This window comes from Uranotaenia lowii, chromosome 3 (genome assembly GCF_029784155.1).
Source record: "Uranotaenia lowii strain MFRU-FL chromosome 3, ASM2978415v1, whole genome shotgun sequence".
In the NCBI taxonomy this organism is placed as follows: domain Eukaryota; kingdom Metazoa; phylum Arthropoda; class Insecta; order Diptera; family Culicidae; genus Uranotaenia; species Uranotaenia lowii.
In genome coordinates, this window is record NC_073693.1 from 190,013,334 (window position 1) to 190,025,574 (window position 12,241).

The following is a 12,241-nucleotide window of genomic DNA, read 5'->3' on the forward strand; positions in this document are numbered from 1 at the left end:
AAATTTTAATTTTTGTTATTTCCGTAATTGTCCCGCAGAAGAGGTATCACTTGTAGAATTTCGACCATTTTTGCTGATATTTGACCCAAGTGTAATAATTTGTTATTGTTCGTACAGTCATCCCACCATTCCGAACCCACCCAGTTTGTTTAATCGATACTTTGCCAGATAGCTTAATAAGTGCATCGTTAAATGTAAGTTGTCTCTAATACTTGGTTGTTAGGATAGATTTTCGCTAATTATCGATTGTTGAAACAGTGGTACCGTTCCGATACCACTCGATTTCAGCAGCACTCGACGAATTGCCTGATAGAATTCAGGGCACAGCTGACCGTAAGTTCTTTTTACTTTATCTAACTGAAAGTGAAATTCGGATCTTAATACAGTTATTTGTTTCATGTTAGTGATTTCCGTATTCTGGATCGGATAGACCCGGGATCGAGTAGCGAAGCACAGGCGACATTCTAGCACTAAAATGTAAGCTAGATTTTAATACTTAACCGAAAAATGTAAACTAAAAGTCGAATATTTTTAGCTTTGAAGCTGCGTAAATAAAACACACAACGTTTAAACGCTTAGACCCGCCCAAGGAAAAATGCGAGCGCGATCCGAATCGTGTTCGTATATCGTCGAATACAGCCTTGTAAAATTGGGCCCTATTACATAAGACGAGTCACGAGTCATTTAACTCGAGTGAGCCATTTTGGTATTACAGTAGTCGAGTCGAGTCGAATTTCAGTCGAGTAGCTCGACTGAGTCGACCGCTTGAAGGTTCGTGACTCAGCTGTTTCACTCGACTACCGTAATACGACGTTCCGCTCGACTCGACAGTGACTGGAGTCGAATCGAGTTACTCGACTCGTCTTCTGTAATAGGGCCCATAATTCAATAAACCTAGGTATAACATAACATGAAAAAAGCTTATAATTATGGTTTGTCAACTTTTAGTCACGTCTTTTTGTATAAGGTACACCGGGGTAAGTGTGGACGATGGCTATTAAAACAATACTGTGCACTATTTTTCGGAACTTTTAAAGCAGAATATTCAATTTACTTGTAATCTATCCAATAACTGTGAAAAAGATACGATTCCGACAATAACGGATGTTTACATGGACTTTTTAAGAATTTTCTTATTTTCAACTACGATGTCGAGGTGATGTTCATCTTTTTCAATTGCAAATGTCTCGTAAACTAGCTGGCTCTTGACGAAAAAAACTCTACATTGAAACAATCCTTACATTCGAAACAACCAGTTAGGAAAAGAAACGGCGATTAAAAATGAAGAAAAAAAAGAGTTTATTCACAAAAAACTAAAATTTTGTCTCCAAACCCTAGCTGGGGTAAGTATGGACGGCTTTATACAGGCTTGATATTTACATATTTTTTTCAATTTTCTGTCCTTCATCCAATACAATTTAGCTATATTTAGCATTCGGATCATAAAAAGCTGGGTTGTTCTGGAATAAGTACATATTTTCGATAAAATCGGATCTCGTGTGTTGAAACATAAATTACACACAATAATTATTGAAAGACGCCTTACTAATAGCACCATTAACTTTTGTTCCAAAATTTTGGATGGTTCGAGCAATAAAGTATCATATTCAACCAAGAAAACACAAATTTGTTGAAAATTTCCTGAAAAATCATAGGGAAAATCTAACGTCCACACTTACCCCATAATGCGGGGTAAGTGAAGACACCAGCAGTCCATAACAATTTACGTGATAGCATTTCTCTTCAGCGTTTGTTAAAAACATGTTCTGCATCACATTGAACGTAATTTTATCAAAATTGATCCACTGCTGATTTTTTAATAATTTTTTAAAGTTGAACTATACGAAAAACCGTCCACACTTACCTCGGTGTACCTTAACACATTGTCTGTATATTCTGAAAACATATGTGCTTATATATAATTCTGTTTACTTACCAGCTTAGTATTGGACACCGACAAATGTGTAAGTTGTGGTATGAGAGTTTGCAGATGGTCACGGAAGAATACATCTTCTTCTTGGATGAAGCGTGATATAAGATGTATAGTTTTGATAACTGCATTTTCGTCTTTTATGAGTAGACATTTGAGGAGAACCGGTCCCACCTGAAGTAAGAAGAAAAGTTTTCAGCTGGATTCGGCGAGTTTGAGTATATATTCTACTAACTTTATCCATATTAGTTTTAAGAACAATATGTGGGGCGATTTGGTAAACGTGTATCAATGCTGTGAGATGCGTTTCAGCGTATTGTTCAACTTTTTGTTCTAATTTTTTCATTACTAGAACAAAAAGTTTCTGTTTGAAGAGACCTTTTATAAGTGGCAAGTGGAGTTTTGGGAATGCTGCTGATAAAATTTCAAATGCCAGAGCAGCTACAGTGCCGAGAGACGGATGATCCAAGAGTTCTGCCAAATCTTCCACAATTTCACCAGCAACATGATGATTTTTGGCAAGTAATCCTTTTCCGATCCAAGACAACACAGCTACGGCCTTTTTATTGTTGTTTTTTATTTCGCTTCTTAATTTAGCTAAAATTTTTACAAGAACATTACGATGGTGTTCATCATTTGGCATCTTGTTGAACAGGCTGCATAACAAATGATTGCTGATATCTTTGATATTATCATCTTCAGAGTCCATCGATAATTTGGTCAAATCGTCCACCAAATGTTCAAAATGATTTTCAACCGTTACTGTTTCATCTAAATATCCTAGAATGCCCGAAGTTAAATACAAATCTTTTGCTTGAGTCAGGTCCATTGAAACCAAATATTTGTTCACTACAGTCTGCTGTTTTTCTGGCGATAATTGCTTCATTATGATTTTCAGAACAACTGACACTGCGTAGAGAAAGTGATTAGAGAAGTTATGATCTGATTGATGCACAAAATCCGTAAATCGCTCTATCAAATTATACTGTTTGCACAATTCGTTCGATAATTCTTTTGATTCCGGTTTCTCCAGCAATCGTTGCCAGCAGTTTAGCGCCACAACTGCTACCTCTTCATTTAAAGGATCTCCAAAAAATATGTTGATAAAAAAATTCGCTACTACATCCCTGATGATCATCAGAGGTAAAAGCCTTACCAATGCTTGGAAGACACGAGGCGTTGGAATTGCAGTGTTTTCATATTTTCTAAGAATCAATTTTTCTACCACTATACTCAATACCTCGGTGGAATATTGTTGGGCAAACTGATACAAGCAATCTTCCACAAAAACACTATCATCGTCAGAATTCAATAAAGTATCTACGATGGTCGTATAGACAACGTAACGATTATCATCAGTGACGATTTCCGGAATGCTGGTCACACATCTGACTACTACCTTGCGTAATTGCATAGAATCTTTTTCCTGAACAAGCGCCTGGATGAACAGTTTTTGTGAGGTTTTTACCAAATCATCTGCTATCAGATGCAGAACACACTTCCGCTTACAACAAACCAACGACAAATGAATCATCTCTATTAAGGACAGCTTCTCAGATTCTCGCAGGACAGATTCTTGCATTTGAGAGAAAGCAATCGGTAGCAGTTTGTTCGAAGTAAATAGAGCAGCTTCGTCAGACGCATCGGCGCATTTCATTGCTATCTTGACGCCGTACTCAAAAAGCTTTGTAGAAACATCAGAAACGGCACCGAGAATCGACATAAAAATGCAAGTCAACAAGCGGTTTTCGTTCTGCAAATCGGTATGCGCCACCAAGACGAGATGGCGGGTCGCTTCCAGGGCCAAATCGTAAACTTCTTTGTTTCCATGACCAGGAAGCAGCTCCATTTTCAATACTTTCCAAATATCCTCGAGGTGGTGATCTAGCTCGATAAGCGGAAACGCTTGAGTACATTTAATCTGCAATCAAATAAAGATATAATAAAACAGCGCTTTATTTACGTGTTTAGTTGAAATATTTCATGCAAATGCTTCATTGATAATCTTTTTTATTTATTTTAACAATCTTGATGACAGCCTTTAAACCATTTAAACTGTTGAGTATAGCTACCATCAAGTCACCATCTATCGCCCAGTTAAGCGGTTTTTGAACTTAAAACATGTGTAATAAAAAAACGATTACAGATTCACTTTCTTTTCCAGAACAGATTTCAAAATTGTTCTACTTTCAATAAAAAAAAAATTAGTGGAATGCGTTTAATGCATACTTGTCAAAATAACTAACTTAACTTGCGGATGTTTAACGGGCCCCTATTACCGCCGACTCGGCTTTTTCCAGTACCGATAATGTTTCTCAAGGAAAAACTATCTCACAAGACGGAAAAATTCTTAAGAAATTTTGTTTGTTAAAACTATATTTTGAATCTAGAGAGGATGTATTTGGTGAAATTTTTCCCGCAAATTTAGTTAAATTTTTAACAAAGTACGTTGACTAACAAAATGATAATTCCTGGCAAACAGAAGTAATCGGTTACTGTTGAATAAGTAACCTATGAATTATAAGAATTGTCAGTAGGCTATGCAATAAGTTTTAAATAAATGTTCACTTCACTCTGACTACTCTCATAAACCACACGCGTTTTGCTAATAGGTTATGAGCCCAGAGTATCGCCATAGTAACGGCCAAACAAAGTGAAAATTTTCCTTCAAGATTTGAAATTTTTTTTCCGGAAGTAGTCAAGATGAACGGTCGAGCGAATTCAAGCAGTTCTAACAGCAACTTAGCAGCAGAAGGAAGCGGAAATGGTCCGAATAGGATTGCTGGCGGAAACTTTTCAATGCCGATGGTGGAGCGATTGCGAGGACGCGAAAATTACTCCTCGTGGTCGTTTGCTACGAAGATGGTCCTGATCCGTGAAGGAACGTGGGAAGCTGTAGATGGCCGACAAGACGAGGACCCGGTGGATGCGATTTCCATGAAGGCACTGGCAACGATTTGTCTCAGCATTGAACCCGTAAATTATAGTTTGGTTCAACGTGCTCGAACTGCAAGGGAAGCGTGGAACAACCTTAAAGTCGCGTTCCAGGATGACGGAATGACTCGTCGGATCGGGCTTTTGAGGAAGTTGACTGGAATTCGTCTCGAAGATTGCGGTTCCGTGGAGGAATATGTAAGCGAGTTGATGTCGACAAGCCATAAACTCGCGGAAGTGGGTTTCGCCGTAGATGACACGTGGCTGGCTAGTCTTCTTTTAATGGGCCTCCCCGAGGCGTACGAGCCCATGATTATGGGAATGGAGGCATCGGGTGCGAGATTGACGGCGGACGCTGTGAAAGCGAAAATACTGCAGGACGTAAAGATGTCGAATCTGGCTGGTCCGAACCGAGATGGTGCATTCTTTTCAAAACAACGACCAACGAAGAGAACCGAAAAATCCGGCGTGAAATGCTACAAGTGCAATCGTTTTGGGCATTATGCTGCTGAATGTCCAACCAAGGAGAGCAAGGACGGAAAAAGAAAACCCAAGGCTGGGAAACATGCAGCTTTTAGCGTGTTTCAGTCGTCCAGTGAAAATCAATGGATCTTCGATTCCGGAGCGACTGCTCACATGTGTCTTGACGGAGCGATTTTGGAAGATGCAATGAAGGTTGAGCAGCGCATAAATGTGGCAAACAACGGCGTGTCCCTGGTCAAAGCAAGCGGAAGTGTGAGACTTCGAGCGATGGTTGAAGGCGACACGTGTGAGCTGATGATGGCAAACGTTTTAAATGTCCCAGATCTTGCGCTGAATTTGATATCGGTGAGTAAGATTTGCGCTAATGGCTACATTGTCTCGTTTTCGGAAAAGAAGTGTGATGTCCGAACCAAATCCGGTGAGCTGGTGGCTGTTGGTCGAGAAAGTGATGGTCTCTACAAGCTGTGTCAAGCTGGTCAGCAAACAACGTGTGCCGCCAGGACTGCTGATATATCTTTGTGGCATCGACGTATGGGGCACCTTAACCAGCAAAGCTTAAAACTAGTGCGCTCCATGGTGACTGGAGTGGATTTTGCTGAGGACGATATTGGTTGCTGCACAACGTGTCTCCAGGGAAAGCATCATCGTCAAGCGTTCCGGCATACCGGGACGAGGGCGACGGAGTTGTTGGATCTCATACACAGCGATTTGTGTGGTCCGATGGAAAACGTGTCGATCGGCGGAAGTCGATATTTTTTAACTTTCGTCGATGATGCGAGCCGCAAGTTATTCGTATACCTCCTGAGGTCCAAAGAAGAGGTTTTAGCAAGTTTTATCGATTTTAAAGCCCTGGTAGAAAATCAAACCAACCGCAAGGTGAAGCGATTGAGGACGGACAATGGAACGGAATACACCAGCCATGCCATGAAAAAGTTCCTGAGGCAAAACGGGATCTTGCATGAAACTACGGTTCCGTACAATCCCGAGCAAAATGGGGTTGCAGAGCGGATGAACCGAACGATCGTTGAGAAGGCGCGATGTCTTCTATTCGATGCAGGATTGAAGAAACCGTTTTGGGCCGAAGCAGTATCAACGGCGGCATATATTATCAACAGGTCACCAGTGAAGGGTTTGAGTGTCACGCCAGAAGAACGGTTCAGTGGCAAGAAACCTGATTTATCCGAGCTGCGAGTGTTCGGGTCGGACGTGATGTGCCACGTGCCAAAAGCGAAGAGGCAAAAGTGGGACCCGAAGTCGGAACCTGGTGTTTTTGTTGGTTACGCTGGACAGTCGAAGGGATTGCGCATATACAACCTGAGAGCAAAAAGGGTTGTGGTGTGCCGAGATGTGGTTTTCGTCAGTGAAGCATGTAAATCATCGTTGAGTTTGGATCCGGAAGCTGAAAAACAGAAGGTACCGTTAGTAATTGAAGAACAAGTTTGGTGTCCTGATGAAATTTAAGCCTCAAGAGCAAATTCTGAATGTGCTCAAGATGATGCGATGGTCCCGGAAGATGCTGATATCACAATTGAAGATGGTGATAGTGACGACGCTGAAACGACCGACTTTGACAGTGCCAACGAGACCTTGACGCCCGCCGCGCTCCCTACGCATAAAGAAGATCAACCGAAGGATGTTGTCAGGCGCAGCGTACGGGAGCGCAAACCTCCAGGCAAGTATCTTGATTTTGACATGAGTTGTAGTGTACGTCCTGAAATTTTTCCAACGTCTCAGACAATTGGCAACGACGAGCGAGCTGACGATCCGAAATCGTTCGATGAGGCCACAACTTGTACCAACCGAGGTTTGTGGCAGGCGGCGATGGAAGCAGAAATTGAAGCGTTGCGGTTGAACGAGACGTGGGACCTATCCGATCTGCCACCCGGCAGAAAGGCACTCAAAAGTAAATGGGTGTACAAGACCAAGATGAATGGCGACGGTACGGTTGAACGACGAAAGGCGAGGCTCGTTATAAAAGGATTCTCCCAAGTCCATGGCGTGGACTATGACCAGACGTATTCTCCGGTGGTGAGGTACGCCAGCATTCGGTATCTGCTGGCAGTAGCGGCGCAGTTTGGGATGCATGTTCATCAGATGGATGCGGTGACAGCATTCCTCCAGGGGGAGCTTTCCGAGGAGGAAATATTCATGCAGCAGCCCGAGGGATTCGTGGACCAGAATAATCCCCAGAAAGTTTGTCGTCTCCGAAAAGCGCTGTACGGTTTGAAGCAGGCCAGCCGAGTGTGGAACTTGAAGCTGGACACGGAGTTGAAGAAACTTGGCTTGAAACGTTCCAGTTACGATCCGTGTGTATACTACAAAGTCGACGGAAAGCAGGTTCTAATCATAGCGGTTTATGTTGATGATTTTCTCATCTTCTCGAGCGACGAAGCCAGACTTGTGGAAGTGAAGAAGCAGCTGATGTCCATGTTCCGGATGAAAGACCTGGGAGAGGTCAAGCAGGTCCTTGGCATAAGAATTACTCGACGTGACGACGCAATTATGCTGGACCAAGAAAGGTACATCGATGAATTGTTGGAGCGGTTCAAAATGGTCCACTGTAACACGGTTTCGACTCCACTGGATCCAAATCAACGTTTGTCAAAATCGATGTGCCCTGACACCGAAAAGAAGAAGCAAGTAATGCAGCTGGTTCCGTTTCGAGAGCTCATTGGTGGTCTTCAGTTTGTTGCGCAATGTACGAGGCCAGACATTGCGTATGCAGTCAACATGGTTAGTACGTTCAGTTCGAATCCAGGTGAGGCACACTGGACTGCTGCGAAACGGATCTTACGGTTCCTGAAACAATCGAAGGCGAAGAAGTTGGTCTACCGGAAGCAGAAAGAAGCAGTTTTCGAAGGTTTCAGTGATGCTGATTGGGGCAATGACCCAGAATCTCGACGGTCCATTACTGGATACACTTTCCTGTTTGCCGGAGGATCTGTAGCATGGAGTTGCAGAAGACAACCGACGGTGGCACTCTCTACTACAGAAGCGGAATACATGGCCCTATCCGCAGCTACGCAAGAAGCTTTGTGGTGGCATGGATTCCGGAAAGAGGTCTTCGGAATAGGCAAATCGGTACCACTATTTTGTGACAACCGAAGTGCCATTTGTCTAGCTGAGAAGCAAATAGGATACTCGCCCCGAAGCAAACACATTGATCTACGACATCACTTCGTAAGGGAGCAACTTGAGAAGAAGACGATTCAAATATTCCACGTTGCGTCCAATCTTCAGAAAGCAGATGTCCTAACGAAAGGCATTCGAGCTCCTAAATTCTTCGAAGCATCCAGAGCCCTAGGTTTAGAAAATTCAGGTTATGAGGGGGATGTTGAATAAGTAACCTATGAATTATAAGAATTGTCAGTAGGCTATGCAATAAGTTTTAAATAAATGTTCACTTCACTCTGACTACTCTCATAAACCACACGCGTTTTGCTAATAGTTACTTTTAGTGTTAATACTTCTTTTTTTGTCGTAATCAAACTGAATACCTATTAGGTACTTATAACTTTTTTTTTTTTTTTTTTAACTATAACTATCTTTATTAGGCCGTTTACTTTAACAAAGTTTTTATGTGCCGGGGTTCTTTTTTAATTTAAATTTAAAACTAGGGGGCTGGAAAGGGTTGGAGGATGTTGGATGGAGTTTGGGGGAAAAGGTGGGATTCTTAAGACTAGTTTGCCGTTCTGCGGCAGAGGTTGACACATTACTCTCTTGTCCAACTCCTTTGTCCGTGGAGTCAGATGGAGAAGCAGAAGAAGGGGTTTTCTTACGAGGGGGTGACGGGGTTGTCGGTGGAATAGCTGGTTGTCCCGATGCTACAGTTGTATGATCACGTTTTGGATGCTGCTGTTTTGTGGTGTTATCTTGTTGTTTTTGTGGTTGTTTTTGTTGTTGCTTTTCTGGTTGTTGTTGTTCTTGCTGTTGATTTTTTTCTAAGCGGTGTAGAGTTCCATTTTCTTTACTTGATCGGGTGATGTTCGCGTAGCTGATCTTGATATTGTTGTTGTTTTTAATTTGTTGACGAGCTGCGGCAAGCGATAAATTTTGTTCTGCGCTTATCCGAAGAGCAGTGGATTCTTCAACCCACTTCGGACAAGTACGTTCGGCTGGTGAGTGCTCGTGTGATTGACAAGTGCGACAAAATTTTTTGCCAGGGCATTCGCTGCTATCGTGTTTTTGGCTAGAACAGATGCTACACGCGCGTTCGTTCGGACATCGCTTCTTCGGGTGCCCGTAGGAGAAACACTGACGACATAGTAGTGGCTGTGGGATGTACAAACGCGTTCGGACTCGGAGGAGACCGAAATTCACGAATTCAGGGATGACCGTGCTGTTTATCGTTAGCACTAAAGTCGGTGTGCCGATTATGCCAGCTGGAGTTTTCTTCGTTATTCTTCTGACCTCGGTAATTTTTTGTGACAATAGTTCGGCTAACAAATCCGCCTCGGTCATGTCGATAACTTCGCCGCAACTAACAACGAACTTACGTCGGTTCAAATTGGGATGACTACCGATTTCTATGGGAGTTCCATCGATGAGCTTCTTCATTTCTTCCAGCTTTCTTCCTTGGTCCATATTTCGTAGTTTCAACACGTACCACTTCCTGATGCGATCGAAAAACGCTCCCTCAATCTTGCCTACGTGTTTTTCTATCGACCTTCCGACCAAAAACGGGTTGGGAAGTGTATGTCCATCACTAGCTTTGAGAAACATATAGAAAAGGTGGCCATGCAAGTTTTGCGGATCTAGCCATTCTGGTATTGTTCGACCCGGGTGATCTCCGGGAGATGGACTCATTGCTATACTTTGCACCGAACTTTAGCAAACATAGAGAAAATAACTTTAGCCTTTCAAACTAGAATCTGGAGCGCAAGAAAAGAACGACCGATCTAGCCAAAGGCTGAGAAAGAACTGAACTTATAACTTACTACTTATAACTTACTACATGCGAAAAAATCAAAGAAATTGTGCGAAACCGCTGACCGGTCATTAGGAATCAGCAGTTTTGTTTACATACCAATCACCGCCCATTACTAAATGCTTCAAGAAACAACAACTATCGGAAAATTTCAAATGCAAACCTTTTTACGAAAATAGAAAAATCGTTTCAAGACGATTCTAGGTCAAATATATACTATATCTAGTAAACAAAAACCCTTTATGCACTAGGAGCTTACTTTGCTAACAGGCGTCGAATTTGAAAATTTTTCCGGAAACGAAAAACAAAATATTTTATTTCTGGCTATCGTTAGGATAATAATGTGATGTTGTTTTCAGTGAAACGGTAGAACTTTGATGCCAACACAGATTAGATGTGAATTTTTTGGAGAACATCCAAGTTTAAAAAATACAAATTGAATAGCGATTTTGGGCGGTAAATTGTATCTGGGTGGCCAATGGCTACTTGATGCTTAGCAACGGAATAACGCACGTCGCAGTAATCGTTAAATTAAGTTTATAGTTAAATTTTCTCTTCCACTCTCTCCATTACTTAATAAAGACATCTTTTATGAATTCTCTGCCTAATTCATTAAAAACAAAACATTATTCATAACATTTTTCCCTATTTTAATCCTAGCATCACATTAAATAGCAAACAATAGTAAAGTGTCAATCGATAATTACCAATAAGCGTAGAGAATCTAGTTTGGCTACATCTAAATCGCTCTCCATTTTCTCCACCAGTAAAGGGATGCAGTGTTCCGCAAAACTGTTGCAAGCACATAAACAGTTTTCCAGTTTTTGTGACAGCGAATCTCTAGTGATTGCTTCCGGGTCATCTTGATTGGGATGGAAATCTACCGGGAAGTAGCAGGCGAATACCTCAAACATTTCTTCGGTCATATGGAACAACGAGTAGCGCTTTAAAAACGTTGGCATGTAGTCAAACAGAAAAATTAAGTTACGAGGATCGCGTTCCCCGTCGATTGCGCCAATAACTCCGTATACGAAATCCACTCCAACCGATTGAAGCTCTTCTGGGGTCTTATCAGCCAACTGCTTTACAATAAGAAAGTACTTGGTACGGTCATCTTTCGGTTGACTTTGACAAGGAATGTTCTGAAAAAGGGAGTTCAAAATTTTCCACGAAGAACCTTTTGGCAAATTATCCATCGCAGCAAATGCTAATAGACCTTCCAGGATGGCTGGAATAACAGAATGATGATCTTTCATACGATCGCAATAGAACATCGTTAGGAACTCCATTTGATTTTCGTTAAGCAAATTAGATGGAAGTTTGGTGAGTACATTTGATAAAAGCAATGTGGTTTTCATCCGAATAACGTTGTCTTCGTGGGTCAACCCCGGTCCAAGCTCTTCCACGAACTCAGCAAGACTTAGTTTATTATCAGTTAAATCTAAAAAATAATGAGTTTTATAACACTTCGAAAATAAATTTTATCAATACTCACCATGGCAAACTTTATCACATTTATGATGGATGCTTGAATCTTTCATCAGAACATCGACTAATGTCGAATGGGACCATGGGAATTTCATCGTTTAGAAGAATATTTCACGAACTGGTCAATGATATACGAGCTTTAAACACTTGAAATTGAAAAGAGTTGAGATAGATCTAACACACAGTGTGATATGCGAACTCCAACGCGAGCAACGAGAAAAACTGAAGCACAAAGAAAACAATAACAAAGAGCACGCAGGACGTGCGAAATGTCACTGTTCGTGAATCGACCCCAGGGGTGCCAGGTGGTTTTGACAAAAATCAGGACACCGCGATGAAAAAAATCAGGATTTTTCTGGACACCACTGAATTGATGAAAATAGCATGCAGCACTGCTTAGATTGCATAACTAAAGGCGAAATACAGGTGCTGAAGACGCCTCAAATTATGCAACTAAAGCGAGAAGAACCTTGGATGGC

The 12,241-nt window shown here is 41.6% G+C and overlaps 2 protein-coding genes and 1 long non-coding RNA gene across 3 annotated transcripts in view; 1 reads left to right on the forward strand and 2 right to left on the reverse strand.

Annotated features, from left to right (window-relative positions):
- LOC129754800 (MMS19 nucleotide excision repair protein) overlaps positions 1 to 12,003 on the reverse strand; it is a 36,788-nt gene extending 24,785 nt beyond the window's left edge. Inside the window, exons 1-4 of the mRNA XM_055751043.1 lie at positions 11,770 to 12,003; positions 10,982 to 11,715; positions 2,166 to 3,851; positions 1,937 to 2,104 (exon numbers count right to left, since the gene is read on the reverse strand). Coding sequence (XP_055607018.1) covers positions 1,937 to 2,104; positions 2,166 to 3,851; positions 10,982 to 11,715; positions 11,770 to 11,857 — 2,676 coding nt within the window. The 5' untranslated portion in view covers positions 11,858 to 12,003. The remainder of the gene's footprint in view (positions 1 to 1,936; positions 2,105 to 2,165; positions 3,852 to 10,981; positions 11,716 to 11,769) is intronic.
- On the forward strand, positions 174 to 3,913 carry LOC129754820 (uncharacterized). Its single transcript, XR_008739105.1, has 3 exons — positions 174 to 333; positions 405 to 477; positions 536 to 3,913. It is a non-coding gene; the product is annotated as an uncharacterized LOC129754820 (long non-coding RNA).
- LOC129754805 (formin-J-like) lies at positions 8,907 to 11,124 on the reverse strand. The gene is made up of 2 exons (XM_055751049.1): positions 10,534 to 11,124; positions 8,907 to 10,437 (listed from the first exon to the last, which is right to left on the reverse strand). The coding sequence occupies exon 2, from the start codon at positions 10,151 to 10,153 to the stop codon at positions 8,924 to 8,926; it is 1,230 nt and encodes a 409-aa protein (XP_055607024.1). The 5' UTR covers positions 10,154 to 10,437; positions 10,534 to 11,124; the 3' UTR covers positions 8,907 to 8,923.
- Positions 12,004 to 12,241: the final 238 nt, after the last annotated feature.

What these genes read in the sequence shown, in the direction of transcription:
- LOC129754805 (XM_055751049.1), bottom strand. Translation starts at nt 10,153, where the DNA reads ATGAGTCCATCTCCCGGAGATCACCCGGGTCGAACAATACCAGAATGG.